At 37.4% G+C, this 24,412-nt stretch overlaps 1 protein-coding gene across 2 annotated transcripts; it reads left to right on the top strand.

Annotated features, from left to right (window-relative positions):
• Positions 1-2,630: 2,630 nt before the first annotated feature.
• On the top strand, positions 2,631-24,211 carry KIF14 (kinesin family member 14). Of its 2 annotated transcripts, XM_068199623.1 has the most exons (29): positions 2,631-3,796; positions 4,156-4,410; positions 5,812-5,899; positions 7,337-7,435; positions 8,378-8,430; positions 8,792-8,822; positions 9,175-9,282; positions 10,403-10,519; positions 11,132-11,250; positions 11,556-11,728; positions 12,061-12,208; positions 12,305-12,368; positions 12,569-12,753; positions 13,470-13,572; positions 13,788-13,948; positions 14,705-14,852; positions 15,478-15,630; positions 16,232-16,358; positions 16,887-16,980; positions 17,486-17,624; positions 18,048-18,151; positions 18,584-18,678; positions 19,392-19,613; positions 19,758-19,942; positions 20,521-20,679; positions 21,215-21,334; positions 22,202-22,276; positions 22,957-23,095; positions 23,216-24,211. In XM_068199623.1, exons 1-29 carry the CDS (start codon positions 2,712-2,714, stop codon positions 23,575-23,577), a joined length of 4,911 nt encoding a protein of 1,636 aa, XP_068055724.1. In that variant the 5' UTR covers positions 2,631-2,711; the 3' UTR covers positions 23,578-24,211. The 2 variants fall into 2 exon arrangements, with proteins under 2 accessions (XP_068055724.1, XP_068055725.1); XM_068199624.1 differs by lacking the exons at positions 22,202-22,276; positions 22,957-23,095; positions 23,216-24,211 and having other exon boundaries at positions 2,635-3,796; positions 20,521-20,668; positions 21,201-21,334.
• The last annotated feature ends 201 nt before the right edge of the window (positions 24,212-24,412 follow it).

Raw genomic sequence — 24,412 nt, 5'->3', positions numbered from 1 at the left:
GCTAAGTGCAAGTACATGTTGTGTAAAGGTAAAATTGTATCAGCAACCTGGTTCAGTTATCTTGTAGCAAGCTTTCTCATTGTTACTGGGTTTAAATGGTTTCATATAATATATCTTATTATCAGTGCGTCTTTAATGGGTGTAGATAGCCATCGATTCCAACACCCTGTTTTTATTTCTTCCCCGGTGCTGTTGGAGTGCCAGCGTTACCTAAGTGTCACAGCCATCGTGTGTTCCTTTAATTCCTTTCGCAGCCATTTTTTCCTGCCCTTTTCACTGGTGCTTTGGCTATACACGGCAGTGAGGTGTAAGCGCAGTACCCCGTGTGAGGCCGGCCGTGCGGATCGGGAACGGGATCGGGATCGGGGGGCGCTGGCTGGGATCGGGCGGGCTCGCAGCGCTCCCGGCCCGCCGGGGCTGCGCTCGGTCACCGCCCTGCGCCTCAGCCCTCGCCCCCGGAGCGCCGCGGCTGCGCTCGGTCACCGCCCCGCGCCTCAGCCCTCGACCCCGGCCCGCCGGGGCTGCGCTCGGTCACCGCCCCGCGCCTCAGCCCTCGCTCCCGGCCCGCCGGGGCTGCGCTCGGTCACCGCCCCGCGCCTCAGCCCTCGCCCCCGGCCCGCCGGGGCTGCGCTCGGTCACCGCCCCGCGCCTCAGCCCTCGCCCCCGGCCCGCCGGGGCTGCGCTCGGTCACCGCCCTGCGCCTCAGCCCCCGGCCCCGGCCCCGGCCCGCCGGGGCGCGCCCTGGCGGCGCGGGCCGGGCCTGGGCGGAGCCCGGCGGGGCCAATCGGGCGCGCCCGGCGCGTTCAAACGGGGCGGGGGCGGCGCCGCGGCCCGAGCGCAGCGCGGCGCAGGGCGGCGGTTGAGGAGGGGCGCGCTCAGGTGAGGGCCGGCCCGCACGGACGGACCCACGGACGGACGGACCCTGCCGCGTCCCGGCGCGGCTTCCCCTCCGCGGCCCGTGCTCTGGGCAGCCGTGGGTCGTGGGGGCGGCGGCGCACCTGGCGGTGCTGCCGCCGCCGCCGCCTCCTCGCCCTCTCCCCGAGAGCGGGCCCGTGGCCGTGCGGGGTCTGCTGGGGCTCGGCTAGGGAGGGAGGGCAGCTTTGCTGAGGGGTAACAGAGATGCTGGTTGTTCCAGCTTTGAACGCTTGCGTTTCGTATCTAGTTAGTGGTTGTGGTTCTTTAAAAACGAGGAATGTGCGTATTTCTCGTTCTGAGTTCACTTCTCTCGAGCTGAACCTCGTTCCGTATTTTAGAACGATTGAGCCTCTATTGGGGAGTTTCACTGTTCTCCAGACTTTGTGATTATTCATAAGGCATAGCTGTGGCAAGAGGAGGGGAGAACTTAAAAGAGTTATGTTAAAGCTGCATGGAAAGGATGGACTTTCCAGAAAACACACCATTCATAGCTCACATCCGTGTTTCTCTATTTACTGACTGCTAGAGGGAACCACAAAGTTTGTATTTTACTAGTCATGTAAAATAATTTCCTGTCTCAAACTGGATTGAGCAATAAATACACTGCTCTGAAATTTTAATATTTTCCTCACAAGTTGTGAGCAATGAAAACTGTACGGTCATGACATATGTAAGGGGATATAATTGCATACAGTCTGAGAGTACTCTGAAAGCTACTACTTAAGAGTGTAGTATTAAAGGAAACTTTTGTTGGAGCAGTGGCTAAATGATTTCTTTTACATCACTTGATCTCATCTTGCTTTCCTTTTTTTTCCCCTGACCATGTACTGCTGTTGTTAATCATATTGCAGCTCTGAAAGGATCAAAGGCAGGTGACTTCTTGTTGACTTGTAACCATGAATTAATTGCAGTTGGCAAGTCTGCAGTGGGTATTGATCTCAGACCCATTACAACCCAATAACTGATGCAGCTGCAACAGGGAAGACATGCTTTCCTGTACAGATTATATATATAGAGCTTTCAAAATATTTACATGTAGAAAGGGCAGGGAGTATACTTCACAGTTTTCTTTTGTCCCCTAGGACAGGTATCTTTTGTTTTGCTATGCATCTATGTCCCAGAGTGAACTAAAATAACATCCAAATTACTACTAATAGTCATCTTTATTAACTATCCTGTTCTGAGACTGGGCAATATATTGCATATCAAAATCCTGGGAAAAAATCGTCCTTCCATGTTCACAGACTTCATATTCAAGGTTAACTTTGCTGTTCTGTTGGAGTCTGATAGCTGTAAAACACAGAGTGTAAATTGATGTGAGTGAATGGAGACATGATCTGGAATGTCCTCAGTTTGGAAATCATGGTAGATCATTTGGAAAAAATATCCATGGTCATCTTTGTTGCTAAGTAGTTAGATTGTTCTTTTTACTAGTTCTTTTTACTAACTGTTGCTTCTTTGTGATGCTTGGTTTACTTTCTGAAACAAATGATAGAACTCAATAAATCAAGTCAAATAGCCTTTTGTTGGAAGCAGTCATTCAGATATGAAAGAATTATTCTTTTAAATACCAGAGGTGAAAGAGGATACTATTGGTTCTTAATGTTTGGAACATGTACTGCAGTATATGTAAGGAGCTCCCCATGGAGCAAAACATAACTCACACTGCACATCAGCATCATAAAAAATTATTTGCTTTGTCTCCCCAGATTCCTCATGAAGCAGCAACTAGAAATTATCCTTTAGGAAAGTGCTGTACTTGTTAACATTTGGATTTTAATTAGCTGGAAGAGAAGATGCCTATTTACACAGTTCCTGCCAGGAGCCCTGCTGGGACACGATGCACAGCCACTTTGCAGAAGCCTTCCTCACACAATACCCTGGCCAGCAGTAAAGCATCTGGGCAGCGGCTGAGGCCACAGGTGTTGGGAGAAAAGGATGGTCTGCCTTCATGTCCTCAGAGTAAGACTGAGGAAGTAAATAGGACCTATGTGCTTTCAGCTTGTGCAAAAGTGAGTGATGTGTCAACGTCTTTTAAACTGGAAGGCAGATTAACACTCCAGAGGAGAACTGGAGCAAGCAAAAAATCAGTGTCTGGTAGTGACACAGCACAGCGTACAGAAGAGCTACAAACAGAGAAAAGACTAACTCTGCAGAGGCGTGTGAGGACTGGCTCCACAGAGAGGACTAAAATTAACCAGAATATTGTGTCTAGAAAAGGAAATGATGACTTTGATGCACAAGGAAGTGACAAGATTGCACTTCCACAGAATATTAAGGGTACAGATGCTGTTAAACCAAACTTGAAGTTAACTGAGAGTCAGTCAAGTACCAAGTTGCAGCACAACCTGAACAGCAAGGATTCCTTTGGTTTAGTTGGTGGTATCTGTGAAGATGCCATCAACAGGTGTTTAAAAGATAAGACAAGCACTGCTAACACAACGTTTCAAAATGAAGTTCCTAAATCAGAACGATTTGTTACCTCAAGGTCTGCTAATAGGCTGTCAGGAGAACAACTGAATGAAAAAGGCAATATAAATAAGCTAGCTGCAAAGCAAAAGGTACAGCACTTACACAGCAGCTGGGAAAGACCAAGGACACCAGCAAAAGTTTTAACAGAAAGATTTGCACTTACACCAAAGAACAGCACTTCTCAAGACCGACCATCTCTCAAGCTGGCCTCAAATGAACAAACACCTCATCTGCAAAGTTTAGCCAAGAAACTCCCTAGTGTCTCCAACTCTCTTCCTGTGAGTACAAGGTCAGAAACAAAAGAGAACACAGAAACTTTAGCTGAGAGCAGCAGTACTGGGGAAGATGTTTTCAAAGTGAAAAACAGCAAAGTGATTGTAGCTGTGCGGGTGCGGCCCTTCAGTAACAGGTTTGTATCCTGGATTTATTTCTGGTGCTAACAGTGTGCGTTGAGTTCCATTTTGTTCTTGTTGAGTTATTTCATCATTGATCCAACCAATAAGGATATAAGACATACTTGGAAATTAGCTGATACTTCATGCAACACCAAGATAGATTTCATTAAGAAACTGAATTGACTTTATTGGTGTCTGGGTCTGTTTTTTACATATTCATTAACAAATGTGCTTTGAGCCTTAATACTTTGTATGTTACTCAAATAGGTATTTTTAGCAATGATCACTGATTTTTATTTTCCATTAGGCAGTGAAATTACTAACTTAAAGCGTGTAGCTTATATTTTTTTATTTTCCCACCTTTTCCATTCAGAGAGAAAACTGAAAACTCATTCCCTGTGATCTCCATGAGTGGTTCAGAGACAATTGTACAAAATCCATCCACAAACCAAGTTTACAGCTTCAGTTATGACTTCTCCTTCTGGTCTTTTGACAAGGGTCATCCTAATTTTGCAAGCCAAGCAAAGATTTATGAAACTTTGGCACTGCCACTCCTTGAAAGAGCTTTTGAGGGATACAACGCTTGTCTTTTTGCTTATGGGCAGACTGGCTCTGGAAAATCGTACACGTAAGTTGCTCATAATAAGTGTTGAAATTCTGCCAATTGTTATGCAGTGTTAAGTCACATAAGAATGGAATGGAATAGATTGGAAAAGAATGGAATAGATTTCAGAGTGAATGAATTGTGTCAAAATGTTATTGTGTATTTTAAAAATAATTAAATCAGTATTTATAGCAATTAAGCAAAAGTTAACTTTAGAATATTTTTATGTGTGTGACCCTGACTTCATTCTACTTTTAATAGAGAAAATAAAAAAAAATTCAAGATTTTAGTGAAAAAAACCATTTATTAATGCAGAGAACTTGTCAGACTCTCTCAGTGGTGTTTTTCACTACTGTTATTTTGTGCATGAAGTGACGTAATAAAGTATAGCATGTTTTTTAGAGAAGACATTTAAGAGATCATTATAATTAGGGTCCTTATGCTTCATAACTTTAAATAAATCCAGATGTTTGTGGCACTGCTTATTTGAAAACAAATCTTTGCACAAAATAATCCCAGATAAGTTATATTTTTAGGGTTTATAGCCAATTGTGTATACCTTATTTATATTTTGAAATAGAATGTCTAGTGAGCTGTTTGGTTTCCAAACATTCATCTATTAAAACTAGTTTGAGTTCTATAATTCCTATCAGGTGCTTTTAATAAATGTAATTGAGGACCAGAAATGTTTCTGTTCTATTTACAATAAATATAGCACTTACACAGATGTTCCCTCTCAAGTAGGTGAACTCCCATTTTAAGTGGATGAACTCAGTTTTTACTTACACTGTTGTTTTTTACCTTGGCCTAGAAGAAAGATAAACTCAGGATAGCAACTGTTATCCTATTTGTAGGTTAGTTTGGTTTGTGTTTGGATTTTTTCTTTCACTTAAACAATAACTTACCGCCACCCCTTTGTGTTTTGAACAAGGCTGAAATTAGTATCAGGGTCTTCTGGTCAAGTTTACACAACAGATTTGTGCTGTGCAGTGCTCTGTGTCTCTAGACTGCAGGGGGATTAGTCCCGTGCACTGCTGTGCTGCTGTGGCAGAACCCAACAGGGAAAAACCGCACCAGAGCTGGAGACAGGCTTAGGTTGCACTGGAAGTGTGCAGAGAATATAAAATATAGGCGTGGTAAGATACTGAACATCTCTAGGTTTTGACTCTTCAGCTGCTGTAGAGTCTTTGTTTTACTTGGGTTTTCAACCTATTTCTCAATGGATGAAATAGAAAATACCTCTGGATATCACCTTGTCCAACTCCACACTTAGACAAGCACCAATTTAGATCAGGTTAATTTCTGTTGCTTATTGTTGTGTAGCTTACAAGTGTGTGGCATGGCAACTGTATAGCTGTACAGTTAATATTAAAACTGTCTATGGGGAGTTACAAAACTAAAGCAGCAGGATTTTTGTGACTGCAGGATGATGGGATTTGATGAAGACCGAGGAATAATTCCAAGACTTTGTGAAGATCTTTTCAATCAAATAGCACAAATGGACAAGGAACAGGTGATATGCTTAGGCCAATGACCTCCTATGTACTATGGGGAAAGTGATACTTTAGTGCTGATCCCTTTATTAGTGTTCATATTCTTTTGCTGATTCAAACTTTATTTGTGTAAATAGCTCTGATTCATGGGGTTCCCTAAACAGTCAAAATCAACATTGTTTTGCTTCCTTAATGGCAGTAATGTGAGAAAGAAATATGGGCATGATATTTTTGTTGCATCACTAGACTAGGATTCTTTCCTCTATATTGCATGTCTTACATTTTAAGATATATGTAAGAAAAGGCAAAACAAATCCCCAGTGGGCTCCATACTTTCAGTGAAGGCAGTAAAATAGAGCTCAAAAATATGAATTTATTGTTAAACATCACGTATCAAAGCCAAATACACTGTAATAGTATGCCATTTCTAGTATTCCAGCTCAGTATTCTAGCTGAAACAAAAAATAACTACCCTCACGTTCTTAGTATTTCTCTCTCTTTGTGGTTGTTTGTGTCTGTAATGTCTGACTTGTGGTTCACTAGACCTTAACATTCAGTAAATCTTGTTCAGGCAAACCTTTCCATTTTTAACTATTCCAAATCTCTTTACTACTTTTTATTAGAATTCAAGACTTTGAATCCAAATACCTGTGACCATCTAATATTCTAATCCTCCAGCAGATTTGATAGACACTGAAGAATTTAGAGAAAGTTATTTATTGCTGAGTTTGGCTGTAGAGTATAACTTCCAAAAAATGCAGAGCTTTTTTTTATTCCTTTGCTTTATGCATTGTAAGTGATTCTGTTGCAGTGAATTGTCTTTCTGATTCCAGAAAGAGTGCGTTAGGGGCTTTGCTACAATCTTCCTTGTCTCTTAAAGAAAATTCCATTATTCTTGAAAATAGAAAAAAGACCCAGACGCCTTCAGAGGAGAGATGTGTTTCATGACATTATTGTTGTGGTGTTTTTGTTTTTTTTAATTGCTATAGGTGGAATCAAGATTTACCTTTCCATTAGGTCATTCTGTTCCTTGTCAGGATTTTGACAACCTCAATCCATGCCTTCCCTGTGACAAATACTGTGCTGTGGAAGCACAATCCCTAAGGGAAAGAGAAGAGTGCAGGTGCAAAAAAACCAATATTTTCATGTACCAAAAACACAATGCTGAAACTTCTGAAGTAGATATATATACTTTTTTTTTTTAGTGCTTTATAGCTTCCATCTGGGAATTCCAATTAATTGTATTTTTCATCTTAGCAGAGGTGTTACAGTAGATAACTTTTAAGGGTCCCTTTCAACCAAACCATTTCATGATATCATTTCTCTTGGAAAGTCCCTTCAGCACAAATGTTTGTAGCATTGAAAATTAGGATCTGGTAGTCTAAGTTAATTTTTGAAACAAAGGATGATGAGTATGTTTTATGGACTATATTAATAACTATTATTAATTTTATTAGGTTTTGTATCATCTTGAAATGAGCTTCTTTGAAGTATACAATGAGAAAATTCATGATTTGCTTGTCTTTAAAGCTGAAAATGGGCAGAAGAAACAACAAGTAAGTTGCTTACAGAATCAAGTATGTGCATGACCTTTGAGTGGCATTTATTCTGAAATAAAAATGCATCAATGACAAGTGATCATTGTTTTTAATCTAAGTACATCATTTGTGAACAATGGGGTTCAAGTAAAAAACAAATAAAAATATTAAAATATCACCACATGACTTAAAGCAAAATGCTTGTCACTGGACAAATGCTAAGCAATGCTGAAATAGAAACAAAATGATTCAGTAGAATCTATCAAAAAAGTTAAAATCTTCCCTTATTTGCAAAATGAAGGTGATCTTATGAGCCTTTATAAAAAGCCTCTGAGGATATATCTAAATCTCGAGCTTATAATAAGAATCTTCTGTACAATATAACTTGAGTTATAGTCTTGTAATTTAATTGGCGTTTTCTTTTTTTGTTGTTACCTGATTGTCTCTTAAGGAGCTGGAGGAGGGGGAAAGAAACAAGATTGGACTGATTAACTAGTTAAGTATCACTAGTTAAACCAGTTTAGCTAGTGTTTAGTGGTTGTGTATTAGAATATGTAAAACTGTAAATTGAAGAAATTTGACTGAAGTAGTGTATGTAAGGAAGGAATTTATTATGTCTGATTTATCAAAAAAAGTACTTTCTGTGCTCTGACATTGAGCACTATCCTGGCCACTTGTGTGTAAATTAAATATTACTTTATGCAACAGTTGGTATGCAACATCCAACTTGCTGTTGAAGTCCTTTAACCTAAGCTTAGGTGGATTCTTATAAAGAAATTAAGACTCTACTGTCTTGTCTAAAGCAGGAGAGCTTTCACTCTGAGGGTTTTGTCAGTGATTTTGGGGTACGCTACTTAGAAACATTATAGATTTATGTTATAGAATCTTTTTTTAATCATATTCCTGAGTACTAGATCAATGCACTCCTAATAATTTTTATTTTGAAATTATTCTCATCAGCTTCGTGTAAGAGAACATCCAGTGTTAGGACCATATGTGGAAGGCCTGGCAGTGTAAGTCTTAACTTATTTGTTAACTGTTTGTTATCTCTACTTATTTTAACAGATGTATGGTGTAATACTGAAAAAGGAAATCTTGAGGCGCTGTGAAAGCTTGTGTACTCACCAGTAAATTAAGCAAGATCCCAGTGTTATGTAGTTTTAGAAAAATGCATACCCATGACTAGCTTGATATATTTTCTTAATTGCCAAAGTGAAATCTAAAAGTGTAGCGGTCTCAAGACAACTGCAGCTTTCATTATGTATTTGTATTCTGTCTGTAACTGGGAAAATGTTTCAGAACTCAGGCAGTAGGGAAACCAATAGAAAGAAAACTGTCTGAACCCAAACTTTCTAATTTTTCCCCCCACTCTAGGAATGTTGTCCGTTCTTACTCTGATATTCAGGTAAGAGTTTTTTGGTTACTAAAAGGGGATACAAATATTTCTGCCTTCTCCTTTCCTGCTTACTGCTGAAAAATAAATTCTGTGGATGGGAAGAAAATGTTTACAGACTGTCCAGTAGTCTATGATGTTTCAGCTGATTTTGTAAAAGGGTGATGTAGACTAATCTGTATAATGGAGCTGAGTAGATTTGTACAGTCAAGTGTCACTGTTCACATTGTTATTTCTAAAGTTTAAATTTTAAGTCCTCTCTTATAGTCATAATTTTTCTTAACTGTATTTGCAAACATTTAAATCTTCAGTTAACCATCCAAAGTAGGGTTTGGTTTCATGTCCTGACTTTTGTCTTTTACAGAGTTGGCTTGAACTAGGAAATAAGCAGAGAGCGACAGCTGCTACAGTAATGAATGACAAGAGCTCTAGATCTCATTCTGTCTTCACCCTTGTCATGACACAAACCAAGGTATTGCTGGGGTATTTTCGTATCTGTTCAAATCTGGTAGTAAAAAGTTCTTTTGTGTGCTGCCTACAAAGTTGTGAGAATATACTTGATCTTTGACTAAAGCACAGGGCATTTTAACATGGCTTTCTACACTGCAAAACTTGTTTTATTTTACATGCTTTGAGTAGATTCTGATGTCTTTGTGCTAAATATATTTATAGCAGCAGTATAAATATGTCTAGGCTGACAGATCTAGGAGGAGTTCCAAGCTTCTCAGTGTGAGTTTTGAGATGTAACAGGAATCCTAATTGAGGCTAGATTGAATTTCACACTGCTGCCAACACATCTTAGCTTCTAAGAGGGTTAGGCCGTGTGAGGTGTGTGGCTGTTCTGAGTTCCTGCAGGCAACAAACTGGGGCAGTGGTAGGAGATGCAATTTCTGCTCAGTTTCAACACACTTCACTGAATAAATGTTTTCTTGCTTCAGGATGCCTCTTCCCCAAGTGTCTCCAGGATATAGGGACTACAACTCCTCATCTGATTTACAAATGTTTAAAAGACAAAACCTGACGTAGTGACGTGAGCCTGAAGACAGAAATGGACTAGGTAGAGCTCCTCAGGAGTCTACAGACTGTCATTTTTCTCCATTGACAATGACTTGTTGGTTCAGGGCTTTTTGTTCTTGATTTTTTTGTCCCAGTTTCCTGGATTTTCTCCTTTCTTCTTCCCCTTGCCATTCTCACCCCTAGGTTATTGATTTTTCTCTATCATAGCTGGTCCCACTGACTTCTTAATTCATCTTCATTGGTCTAAGTCAGTAACAGCTTACTGATTTGCATGTTTATTGGATAACTACAATTGGATTGACTGCAGTCATCAAACTTCAGACCCAAACCCCTAGTTTGGTAATCTGTTGGGTTTGCAGGTTATGCTTGCGCAGTTATTCAGCCACAACTAACTGATACTATGGTTATAAGTCTGAGCTTAATCTCCTTCAAGGGATATACACAAGAGTATCCTGTCAAAAATTAAATGGCAGCATGAAATTTTTATGTATTTAATGTGAACAGTTTGTCTAATTTCTGCTCATCCTAAGGCTTTTTATTTTGCTTTGAATGCCAGCATGTCCCTTTCTTTCCAGGTAGAATTTGTGAATGAAGAACAGTGTGATCGTAGGCTCACCAGTCACATAAATCTAATTGATCTAGCTGGCAGTGAGTGCTGTACAAAGGCTCAGACCACTGGAGAAAGGCTGAAGGTAAATCAAGAGTGGAAATCTGTGGAAAGGGCTTGACTTCTAAGAACACCCTTAAACTCCAAAGCATGCTCACCTAACAGGACTTTTGGGCAGGAACTGTAGCTATAGAAGGATGCGTACAGCCCTTATGCTAATCAGTATTACATCACATTTTGCCAGTGAGAGTGGGTGGCCTGAAGAAGCTGTTTGGACTGTGCAATGTGGCAGATCTTGCTTAGAACACCTTTCCCCATGCTTTGTAGGTCTAATGATTCTGCAGAAGGAGTGAGGGAAACTGTTTGTGTGACTTTGGAAATCATGAATCTAATATCGCATGGAGTTGAGGCTTGTCCCTTTTTGCAGCACCTAATTAAACAGATTTTTCTAATAAGAGACTTTGTTTCAAGCTGCCTTCACAAGTCTGACGGTTCTTAACACTACTTATTTTTAAGGCTGGGTCTTTGTTCTTTTCAAATGAAGATGCTCTTCCATCTTGTTTAATAACTGGGGACATTTAATGTGGTACAGCTGTAGCATACATTGAACAAACATAATTAATCAACAGTGCAGTTGATAACATCACACAAGAAACTGCAACTGTATTATAAATATTTTTATATTTGCTTTGTCTAGGAAGGTGTGAGTATCAATAAATCACTGTTGACCCTTGGAAGGGTTATTTCTGCACTGTCTAAACAATCTCAAAATGGAAAGAAAACTTTCATTCCTTACCGGGAATCTGTCCTCACTTGGTACGTACGTTATATAGCGATCGAGGCTTTCTGAGCTTGTGGTTTTCTCATCTATTCACGAGGCATCTTTTCCCAGCTTTTCTCTTCCTCTCACTCTAATGACCTGTGGAGGGAAGAAATTAGCCTGTTGTATCAGATAAAGACCAAACAGGAGCTTGGTTTGTGTTTTAAACAGCTAAAAATCCCTCTAAAATAAGTAGCAAAACCCTGGGTATTTTGTATTTATTCTGTTCCAATTGGGAAATTTAGAAATTTCTGTCAGTGTGAGGGCCAGGGATTGACTGGTATTCTCCTGTCCAATGAAGGCTGTTAAAGGAAAGTCTTGGTGGCAATTCCCAAACGACCATGATTGCCACAGTGAGCCCAGCTGCCAGCAGCACAGAGGAGACGCTCAGCACCCTTCGCTATGCGAAGCAGGCTTGTTCAATTATCAACATTGCTAAAGTAAATGAAGATGTGAATGTCAAACTAATCAGAGGTGAGCTTGACACCTGCAGTCTTTCAGGGTTGTCATTTGCCTGTGTATTTAGCTTATTTCTTACAGGAGTTGTTACTACTAATATTCTGTTGTGTTGACTGTCCTCTTGTCAACTAGACTAATACAACTTGGGATGTCTTCTTTTTAATATTATTGTTCTTTGTGAGCTTTTATATTTTCCAAATGCAAGTGATGTCTTAGGCTACACTTGAACTGGAAATAAAGAAAGGTGTTTTGTTTTAAAATAACAGGATTAATTTTGTACTGTGGTACTGATGTGTATTTTGCCTTCATTTTTAACGTGTACTGTATGTCTGGTTTGTCTCATGTAGAATTAAAAGCTGAAATTGAAAAACTGAGGGCAGCTCAGAAAAGTGCTCTGAACACTGATCGTGAAAAATACAGGCGTTATTTGCAGGAAATAACATCTCTGAGGGTAGAATTGCACCAGCAGGAAAGGAACATGGCAGAAATGCAAAGGTCAGGCACTTATTAATGTCTTAATTTAAAATGGAAATGGTAAGATTTCCTGTAATTTTCTCCTAATGTGTTATGTTATTTTCTCCATATATTAAGGGCCTGGAAAGAAAAACTTGAACAAGCAGAAAAAAGGAAATTGGAAGATATAAAAGAATTGCAGGTACATTTTTTTTCTATAGGACATAGTACAGAAAATATAACCTCAGCAAACCTTGTTGTATGAATGAGAGTAGCTGTAAGATTTGTTTTCCTTAATACCCACCTTGCAACAGATTGCTGTGACTTCTTAGAAAAATTTAATGCAGATATTTGAAGGCATAGAGTAAATAGTTTTTTAATGCAGAGCTCTTTTTTATCTAGAAAGCTGGAATTGCATTCAAAATGGACAATCATTTACCAAACCTTGTCAATCTCAATGAAGATCCTCAGCTTTCTGAGGTGCTGTTATATATGATCAAAGAAGGAGAAACTACTGTTGGAAGGTGTACACCAAATTCAAAACATGATATCCAGCTTTCTGGAGTGCTGATTGCTGATGACCATTGGTTTGTAGTGTTCTTTTTATATTTTAAGTTTCTTCTTACCCTTCCCTTTCTTTTGGAGTCACTCTTCCTTCTGTCAGTAACAAAATATAGTCTTCTAGCCAAGACAATACTATGTAGGGATATTTTTTGTACTGCTCAATGATTAAGGCAGCTACCTTCTGTTCCCTCTAGAAATCTGTTAACTGAGGTAGTTTAGTTTCTTTGTTCATTACATTAATGTAACACAGTTTTCTTCTGCAGTTTTTCTACATGAATAAGACATGATCCAATGATGCTGTGAGATAGATAAATGTTCCATTAAGTTCAGTGGAAAAGTGAAATGCCTTGACTGTTCTTAATTTAATAAAAATAGACAGCAGTTGGCTGTACTGCAGAAATACTGCTCAAAGTGCATTCCCTGCAACTGATCCCCAAAAAGTGCTGTAAGAAATGTAACTAATCAGTTACTGAAAACATGAAAGTCACATTATTAAAGAAATTCTCAGATGGCGGGGTATTGCAGTAATTTTCTAGCAGTGAATTCCTAGATATAAATATAGGTTCTCTACCAAAATATAGGTTGTCATTCATTAGTTATGTGTGTTGTACCTAAATAGTATGAAGACAATACACACCTAGGAAAACAATAGCATCTAAAGCTTGAATTTGAGTCTATTAAGAAACATCACTTGCACTTATCATGAGCTACTAATACTACAAATGTTCCTTGTTTTCAGTGTTATTAAAAATACTGTTGGCAAAGTAAGTATTATTCCACTTAGAGAAGCCAAGACATATGTAAATGGGAAATGCATTTTGGACCCAACAATTCTGCATCATGTAAGTAATTAATCTGGTAATAGTAATTTGTGCATGTGTGGGTTTCTTTGCTTTGTTAATATCTCAGCTTCAGACTGCAGGTTTTCTGAGAATGCTCTGTAACCATAAATATTTGTCTCTTTCTCTTTGATTTCTAGCTTCATCTGCATGTTGTAAGAACTGAAAATTTGCTTATAAATCTTAAAGTTTCAGCAGAATTTTTTTTCTCCCAATAGGGTGATCGAGTGATTCTTGGGGGTGACCATTATTTCAGGTTTAATCATCCAGCAGAGGTTCAGAAAGTTAAAACATCTTCTTGTGGGACTTCGTCTTTGCATGATGGTCCAAAAGATTTTGAGTTTGCGAAGAATGAGCTACTTATTGCACAGCGAACACAGTAAGTATTGATTCTTCTTGTTCTGAAAATAAGCTCAGTTGTTAATTCAACCATGCAATTAATTTTAGAAATTTTAATTATTTCACAATGGTGGAAAATAGCAACTCCATTTATAATGGGAGTCACAGACTTGGCTGAAATGATGTACACCTCTGAGGTTCAATCACCACAAGCTAATCCAGATACCAACAATGTAGACCACTATTAGAGAAACACTGAGCTCCAGGGGTCCTCAGAGTAGTGTATCTCTTTAATTATGTTTCTCTCCAAATGTATGATGAGTCTGAAAATGACTTTTGATGTTTTAAAGAGATTTAAAGTCTGAAAAGTAAATGCCTTGGGAAAATGGAGAGAACCCAAAGTTAATAACCTTAGGTCCTCTGTGATGGAGAATTTGAGGGACAGTAAAATGTTATTTGGACTTACTTCATTATGGGGTGTCGTTAAACCACAAGACTCATTGATTTAAAATTTAATTTTGCATCTTAATGTGATTTAGTGAGTTTCCAATGCAGTCTTTAAATTTGTGAAAATGATGTAATAAAATAAAAATGGAAATTGAGAGGATTTGAAATTCTGGAATGTGTTTCATATTTACATTGTAAGTGTCTACATTTTGTCTGTGAAATCAAAACCATGTAAAGTATGTAAGTTTTTTTATTTAAAATAAATTTAAACTCTCATGGCAGAAAAAAAGAATCTATATGCATCTTATAAGAGACAAACAGCAGCAGTCTAAATGTATGACACTTGTAGGCTTGAATCAGAAATTGAAGAGGCACGACTCAAAGCCAAGGAAGAAATGATGCAAAGTGTCCAAATAGCAAAAGAGATGGTTCATCAAGAACTGACCTCACAAAAAGAAGCGTATGAGAGCAAAATAAAATCCCTGGAAGCAGAGGTGGTAAGTTATCATTGCATCACTACATGAAATATATCAATAAAGTAAACCAGAAACTGTAGTATGTGGCATCTGTTTTTTTGGTGCTCACTTGGGCTTGGTTTGTGTAGTTTTGGTTTTCTTTTGCATACTATAGCAACATGTTAGAGAATGCTAAGCCTCATTCTTAAAAAAAAAAAGTCAGCCTTATTAATAGAAGAAGTTGTAAAGTAGATATCCTCTTCAGAGTTATTTCAGGGATTGTAACATGTAAGCAAAGAAAAATACCCACAGAATTTATCTTATTGTATGAGGCTTTTAATTCACTATTCTGGATTGATACAGTTTTATTTTTTCTTTCCAAGCTTGAATGCTACTTTGTAGTTGTTTTTTTCAGTGCAGTTGTAACATGCATAAGTTGGCATAGAATAGTACATTGTGGTAAAAAAATAATGATGTATCTCATATCTCACATATCCTACAGAAGACCTTAAGTGATGCATGTGAACTGGGATATAACCATTGCTGACGATGGACTGTGTAGGTCAGAGGCTGCAAGTTTTAAATGTATGGAATACCTGCCTGAAGGATGGGTCAGAAATGCTGTAGAAGGAGTATTCCTCCTCTCACTTTTCCTTTTTGATATTAGAGAGAAGAATCTCGTAAGAAGCAAATCCAAGAACTGAATAACCAAAAAGCCACAACCAAAATACAGGAGCTGGAGAAGGCAAAGAAAAGCCTTGAGCTAGAACTCCACTTCAATAAGAAGCGTTTAGAAATGGAGACCTTAGCTACCAAGCAGGTAATTGGAAAAAAAAAAAGCCTTTTAAGGCAATAAACTCTGGTAAACTCTGGTTTGGTTGGGGCACTTTTTAAATTTGTTTTTTGAAAATCAATTATTGTAAAGGAAATGATTTTAAGTACTTCTATGTGATTTTGTGCAGAATAACTGATGTTTTGTTTGCAACCCGAGTATGTTAATGTATTAATGTTGGGGATTAACTAATGCTGACCTTATTTCTTAAATAATGTGGATGGTTTTGTTCCTGCACCAAAATTTAGCAACTGTTGCCTTTGGCAGAAGTTACTACTCCAGACATGAATGTAAGTAAGGACTAAGTTTTGGCTGGTGTTCGTATATCTGACTGCTGCAACAAATACAACTTTTTAACAAAGCTGTTCCTTTTTAATTCCAATTTTTTTTTTTTTTTGCATTGGCAATATGTAAGCAAACCCAGAGAAATGTCAGTTTGAAAATTAATTATTTTATATTAGCATAGCAGATGGCCAGTATGAAATTAATTTTGTGAGTCTTTGAAATGGCTGGGACAAAAAAATTAGCTTCAACAAACAGCATTAAGACTTTTAGATTTTTTTTTTTACCACTGCCCATTTTCCCCCAGGCTCTAGAAGACCATACTATTCGTCATGCAAAGATAGTGGAAGCTCTGGAAGCTGAGAAGCAGAAGATTGCTGAGGAAATACACGCCCTTCAGAAGAATCCTGGGAGTGGGAATAAACCAGTGATGAGTATGTGTATGCATAATGTTACAAAGGCAATGCTGGCTTCTCTTTTTCTCAGTGGACATGGGTGATGGGTGTTGATACAGGAACTTTTTCTGTTCCACTAATACTTCTCTAGTGATCCTGAACAAGAAGAGCCTTCTGGTTGTTACAATCCTTTCTATTCATCAGCTGTATGTATTGGACTGCGTTAAAAGCTTCCCTGTCTGTCTGGTCAGGCATTAACTCACTGGGGAAACTGGAGTAACACAGCTCATTTTCTTCCGTATCTGATCTTGGATTAATAATAATATAGTATCTAGTCTTATTCCTCTGTTTCTGAAATCCCTTTTACCCAACCATTTCAAAGGGTTATCTTGCCTGGAAGGGTAATGCTTTCCCAAAGTGTTGGGAATTCTTGGAGCTATTGGTGGCTAAATTACTTTTTTGCTTTTGGGTTGTGGTTTCTTTTCTGCCCTTTATTTTTTTAACCCTAAAGTTGTTGCATCACATAGTTTGCTTCACTAATTCAGTATGTTCTATATTCTTTATTAGCTCCACTGAACTGGAAGTCTCTGAAGCTGTCTGTGATGATTAAAGAGGCTAATGCCATTAGCAATGCATTAGGGAAAAACACTGTTTTCTGCAGGTCAGTATCTGAGTTACCTAATTATAATGTGTATATGTAATAGTTATATAATATTTGTGTATGTATTTGGGGATGGATTCAGGATATGCAGTGAGCTGTTGATGTTTCTTTTAACAGTCTTGTGCAATTGAACATGATACATTTATTTTCCAAACTATTGTTAGTTAAGTGTGTAGCTGAGCCTTGCTATTTTGAAATGGGAATTTCTAATTTGAATTTTAGATCAAAACTTTAAAGATATAGTATAGACAGATAATTGTGAATTTAGTGTGCTTTGGAGGTGAATCTTCTGATGCCCATGTCCATCTTACTTTGGTTCATGTATTAAAGTGGTCCTAAAGCACAGTAACTGAGACGGATGATGTCTGAAGAAATTTTTGTGTGTGTCATGTTTTTAGTCTCTGTATAATCCTTGATTATACAAGTATCTTGTTTAATTTTACAATATTAATGTGGCTTTTTTGTCTTGATTTTTGTCTTTTTTTTAACTTTCTCCCATTCTTAGGCATGACAAAGTTGATGATAAAACAGGAACAGTGTCTTCTATTCAGGTGCAGGTTCGTAACATCAAACTGGGAATAACAACTTTTTGGAGCCTAGAGAAATTTGAATGTAAACTAGCAGCAATGAAAGAACTCTATGAGGTCAGTAACAATTAAAGAACAACCATTAGTAATCAGTAATATTTTATCAAAGATAAGGTTTTGATAATGCATACAGGAGGAAAATCTTGGTGATTTTTTTGGGTTGTCTATCTTAAACAGCAAGACACGTGACTATTTTTCACTAAAAACATGCAGATGCATTTGTCCATCAAACAAAAAGAATACCATAGAAACAAATGACTTTATTCAGGTCATTTTGTGTAGAGAGTAAGAAGCAGTAAAGCAAGGACTGTTTTGTGATTCTTTTGATTATTCAATTGTTTTATATTGTAAAAGAACTTGAATTTTTAGAGGTATCACTTGAGTTTTCATTATTTTGTTCTATTTATCCATATGTTGACTACGTTATCACTTTTTTCAGTTTAACTCTTCTCCTCCCCTGTGTTTCCTTTATTTTTTCAGAGTAATGATAGAAATAAAGCTGTTGTTGATGTGTTTTATGATCCTGCTGATGAGTGGGAACCTGACCTTTCAGACAGCTCTATTTCCTTGCTTTCCAGAAGAAGGTAAAAGTAATTTGTAGCTACTCTCTGACACTTAAAGCAAAAAATTGTGTAGCTATCTAAATATCCTTGTGGTCCACTCTCATACACTGTGTCATCTGGTGAGTCTTCTCTTGTATTCATTCATTCTCTTGGATTTCCTCCATGGACAAAAAAAAGGGAACAGAAGTTGTATGTAGAGCTTTCCAAAGCGTCAGTGCAGTGTGAAATGTGTAGTTTTTAATGTTTCCTTCCCACTTCTATACTATCAAAGCATTGTTTTTAAGGAGTACATTGCATATGGTCTGGGACCTTGCATTTGAAGTTTTAGCCTTTAGCAATATTTGTAACTGACTCACACATTTGTGCAAGCTGTAGCTCACCATGGAAATGCTTGACGAGGAGAAATGGTTTTTGTTTCAAGGCTTTTCATGTTCTTTTATCGTCCTTTCTCAGAAGTAGAAGCTTCATGAAGAACAAGAGAATTTCCGGATGTTTATCTGAGATAAAATTACAATCTATTCAGAATAAACAGACTTCCTATATATCAGGTACTTGCTAAATGGCAGAACACTTTTCATTTCATACTGAGAATTTGAACCTACTACATGCATAAAATGTAGGTGCTTCTGATGGTTGTTTGAAAACTGTGGGTTGGAAAGAAAAATTAAAAATGTCCTGTTTATGATACCTTCATATGTCAAGCTGTTAACAGTAAAGGTTTCTGTATTTTTGATTATCCTTTCTTAGTGCAAAAACTTGCTGACCAGCATTTTATAAGCCTAATGTAAGAAATTATTCTAAAACATTACTATGCTTAACTATGTGGGTTAACTGGAGAAAGAGGCTGAATCCTGATACAGTAATATAGGCTTCATTTGCTTGACTTGTTGCTATTCATTCAGTTACTGAGGTTTCCCCAAGATTTTGGCCAGGTTTTACAACCTTTTTTCCCTGAAGTGTAGGATGCTTTAGTCTTCCAAATATTTGAATGCATTCAGTTATTTTAGATCGGTTGATTTTTTTTTTTATTGCTCTATAGCTTTGATTGTTGAAACAAATATATTCATGTTAAAGAACTTCACTATGGAATTTCTCTTTGTATTAACATAACTTATAAACCATTTAGGACATTTTACACATTTTTTCTGAATGACTGTCTTGAGTAGGTGAATGTCTATATAAAAGCCATTACAAAGACACATGGACTACTCACTCCTATGAAGAGTTCAATGCATGTATGTTTTGCTTTTCCCTTGTACAGGTTCACTGAACAAGTCCAGCATATGCTCAAGCATTTCTGAATTGTTTCTTCCTGGAATTTGCAAGGAATCTATAATTTCAGCTTTAGATTTGCTGGAACAGAACCACGAAGGAGGAAAAAGCGTAGCAGATAGTCTCCTAACTAATTTGTTTATAGTTTTTTCTGGAGCGTCTGCCATTTCCAAAGCCTATGAACAGCAAGATGAAGAATGTCAGGAAAACTGTAAGGCTCATTTTCATAGTGGTTTAAACATTTCTAATGACTTGTCTTTCAGATGCACAAGCATTTGTTTGTCAGTCACAAGAATTAATGTTCCTGTGTTCATTTGCAAAGGAGATGGATCTGATAGATCTCTTTCTCTTGTAGTTTTCTCTCTTGATCGTGCTGCTCAATCCTACAGCATCAGAATTGTCTCTGCCTTTGACCAGATTGTGGTTATAAGTAAACTCTGGTTTAATAATGTCCAAAAGTGTCCTGGATCTAGAAAAGTTGATGAAGAAATGAAACAGGAAATAAAGAACTTGGGAGGTTATTTACAGTTGCTGTTGCAGGTAAAGAATATTAAAGAATTCATCTGTATATAGAAAACTTCTCTGCATTAATTTATTACAGACTTGCTAAAAGCACTTAAATGTCCAGTGTGTGTATTGACAAAACAATGCAGTTAAGGAAGATAAACAGACAAAGTTGCATTTTTTTCTGGCTAAGCTGGTAGTTCCATGTGCTAGTGGAGAGTAATGTAGACTTTCCTGTGCCCAGGCCCTGGCAGAAGCATTGGTTCCTACTTGTAAAATTAAACATGCAATAACAGCAAATGATAGTTTAAACTATGAAGTGCTGCTGTTTATAAACTCATAAACCAGTGGCTAGTGAATATTATTTTTGTGCACACTACAGCCTTGTGAATAGTTTTTTTTTCTTTTAAAACTATGTAGTATAATGTATGGTTGATCAGTGGTTGTAAGGCATAATTTTTTAGCTGTGATAGATAAGCTATTGGAAGTAGGAAGATGTAAAACTGAAAATACCTGAGTATTGTGTGCTAGGAACCCTTGCTGTATAGAAAGTGTGTATTCTTTGACCAGAGGTGCTTTCTGGCATCCGTGAAAGATGTGGCTTTGTTTCCCAGGGGTGTTCTTCAGATATATCCTCGATGGTAACAGAAGCATGGAGCAAAGTAAACCAAACAGTAAAACAAACAATGAAATACATAGGACACTTGGCAGTAGTCACAACAACTGATATTTCATTTCCTGAAGAGAACAACATTCCTGCCTCTAGTTTACAGGTGAAGAAATGTTTCTTAGAAATACTGATTATGAATAGTAATTCTAGTGTTGAGTTCACATTTCCTATCAGTAACTGTACTCAGGAGCAAATTGTTCCATATACCAACTTGATCAACTGAATGAAGTATATTTAGAGTTTACTAATACTTCAAATTTAGGGTGAAAATGGATGTATTAATACCCTCGACTTTTTTTCCCTTAAAAACCACAACCTTTAAATCTGTGTGAGTTAAACCTATGAAGAGAAAGAAGTGTACAGTGCTTTTAGGACTGTACCTGCACTGAGATGATACAAGTCTATCTGTTTCACTGAAATTCACTACGTATATTTCATTAATCTGTGTCGAAGTACATTGAATATACAAAAATCTGACCTGAGCTCCTGTGGTCCAAGGAAGATATGTGTCTGAGTAGACCTGCACTGAATAATTTGCTAGAAAAAAAATTATTTCTAATCTGCTGTAGAAAATCTGTTTTAATTCAAGACCATATCAGTTCCTTTAACCATTGCATTTTGAACCTTTGTTTTAAAAGGAATTTGTCCTTGCCATTTATGATGGAGTAGGCTCAGGACTGGAGTGTCTTATTGATGCTGTACAGGAGAAAGCAAGAATAGCACAGAAAGAACTTGTGAAACAATGTCCACAAAATGAGGTGAGATGAAATGAGGATTGAAAACTGCTACTGTATCTTAGAGGCACTTGATCATGTTTTCTTTCTTGTGCTTGTTTTTTAAATCATGAAGATGATACTGTAGGGAGTTACACAAAATAGAGAATAAAGTATAAGGAATAAGCACCATAATTAAAACTATTTCTACAGCTGTTTGAAAATTCCAGTAGGGAAGTTAAGGTACCCCTTGGAAGTATGCCACTTTCTTAGTGGGTAATCCCTTTTGACAAAGAGCCTGGCTGAATTCTAAGAAAATACTTGGGAAAGACTGAAATCTTCTCAGTGATAAATTGTTCCTCTCAAGGAAAGCAAAAATTTCTTCCTACTCTGGTGTTCGTTGTTGTCATTCTTAATCCTACAGAGAGTAGTGAAACCATCCAAAATACTTTATTTCAATGTCTTTTGCTTAACTCCCAAATGCTTTGGGTTTCCAGCAAATGGAACTGAGTGCTCTGCTTTCCAAATAATGCTGTTCACTTGCAGCTAATTCTGAAGTATCTGCTGTACAAGCTTGTCTCTGGTGCAACTACTGTAAGGATGGAAAGAAAAGGCCAGAGCTACCCCTGCCACTTAGAAAGACAGTGATACAAAGTCACAAGACAATCTTTCTTTAGTGAATATTTAAATGTGTTCATTTGATCCTCCCCTAGGAAGGGGCTTAAAAACCTTGCAGATGTAATTAATATTTTCTACCAGCTAATGTTTTCTTTGAAAAATTGCATGTGTAGTTGCAGAAAATGCTATTTGTTGTGGGTATTTCTCTCTTTAGTACGTCAGTGTTTGTTCTTTTTATTTTAATGTACTTTGACTTGAATGAAGTGTACAATATAAATAAAAGTTTCTTTGTAGATTCAAAATCGAATAAAGGATAACGTGATGGCATTAGCCAGATTCCTTGAAAATAACATGTCTTACTGCAGAAAGGTAAGAGAAATGTTTCCCAAAATATGTGCTTTGAGTCTGGTATTTAAATTTTAAGGATGCATTTATCTAAGAAGATGAATGTGTGTATATATAAATATATATATATATACACACACACACACATACACTGTATATTTACGATTGCATGATAACACTTCCTGTCACAGCAGCATTCCTGTGACTGGAAAGCTAACTTTCCTTGCTACTGCATTTCCACTCAAAGCTCTTTTGTTTTAATTTTACTTAAGATAAAGAATTTCTGGAGATACTTGTATCTTCCTTTTTGTGCTCATCTTTAACAGTCTACCTACCTGTAGTGGTTTTTTTTTTAAGTTGAAAGATCAACTTTGCTAGTGTAATTGTTTTATAGCTGCTGCCATAGTTTATGACCATTAGTTACTGGTATTTTGAATTAAAAGCCAGGATAGGTGATTTATTTTTGAAAAGCCAAGCATTTCCTGCATTTTTATGTAATTTGCTTTTTTTCTTCTTTTCCTAACCATGTCAACCACGTGTAGTTGTGCATTCTTTTCAGTGCTGTCTTATATGACATGACAATGATTTGATTTTGTTTTTCAGCATTGGCTTGATCTATGTGACTGAAACCATAATAGGCATGTTTAGCAGTTAATATACTGTGATGTATTCGATTCTCTTTAAATTGCTCTTTATTAATACAGAAAGAAACAGAATCTCAGCTGCCAGAAGAAGAGTCTCTATTTCGAGAAATAAAGAAGAGCACTAAGATTGCTGTGAAGTATTTGGAATTGGAGCAGTGCCTGACTGAAGTCTGTCAAATTGTCTCTTCCATGTTACAAGGTATTAGCTGAGTTACCACCTGTAACCTACAGGCTACAGGAGACTTGCAAAGCAAGGGAGAGGGCTCTTTGGTCCCTGCAAAATGCTGCATTTGATTCTTTTTGTTTCTGTTTCTCATAGGGTTATACAGAAACACCAGCCCTCTCAGGAGCTTTGCAGAAAATATTTCTGTCATTGCTGGATATTTTAACAACTATTTCAGTTTATTTGCCTCATCTTCTGTGAACAACCCAATCCAGAAAATGCATGTGCCTTTTATGAACCTGGATGAATTGGACTCTCTGGTTGATTCCCTTATTATGAATTTTGAACTTGAACAAGGACAGCCATCACTGTCATCTCAAATTATTTGTAATAAAACTGCTGAGACTCGAGGAGGACAGGTTGAAACAGGTCAGGTTGAATTTGCTTGTAAATGGAATGGGACTCCAGAATGCACACAGACTCCAGAGCTTTCACCTGGTAGGATAGAATGGGTATAAAATGTTATTATCAAGAAATTGAAGAGAACTCTTTCCTATTGCAACATATCAAAAAAACCCTAAAATGTATGGCTGATATTATTAGTGAGTGAATGGTGCGAAAGTAAAATGCCATGTTTTTATAAGTACCCTATTTTTCACCAAAGAAAAACATACGTTCCTTAAGAGGCTGTCAAACTGCAAAATATAATTCCTTTAATATTATTAGAAGTCTATTACTACCTAAGTTTATAAAAAATAATTTGATGTTTTGGAATTTTTGCTTTACCTCAGCTGCATTATAATCTAGTAATGCTACTGCAACTTGAAAGTGGTTTTTATGCCTTTTTTTAAACAGAGCAAAAACTTTGTATTTATTTATGTAGAAGAAAACAGAGCTAGTAAAAGTACTTTACAACCTTATTTGATTAATGTTTTTTAAAGTGGTTTTTAGTTCATTGAAGAATCTGGGCTTAAAGTATCAATGATGATGTTCAAAGTGATCTGAAGTAAGTTTTTGTTGGGTTTGTTGCTGGTGAGTTATCTTTTGATTGCTGAAATCATTTTCTCTACTATTCATATTGGAATAGAAGCATATCTGTTCCTGAATAACATATAAATTATCCCAGGTTGTAGAGAACGTCTCCATATACTACTTCCTTGTGCTTGCTATCATTAACATCTTACTTTTGTTCTGATGGCTGATGTTAACAGGAAGGATGGAAATTAATTTGCATGGGTTTTAGGAGGCCTGGTCTGAGCACAAATTACTCACAACAGTGCTGAGAAATTCATAAGGTAAAACAGAAAGTTTTTTCCTATACATCAATGTGTCTGTCGTGGTTTAAGCCCAGCT

Source organism: Anomalospiza imberbis, chromosome 9 (genome assembly GCF_031753505.1).
Source record: "Anomalospiza imberbis isolate Cuckoo-Finch-1a 21T00152 chromosome 9, ASM3175350v1, whole genome shotgun sequence".
NCBI classification, from domain to species: Eukaryota; Metazoa; Chordata; class Aves; order Passeriformes; family Viduidae; genus Anomalospiza; species Anomalospiza imberbis.
Note: the sequence above shows the minus strand (reverse complement) of the source record. Positions and strands in the feature narration are given on the sequence as shown.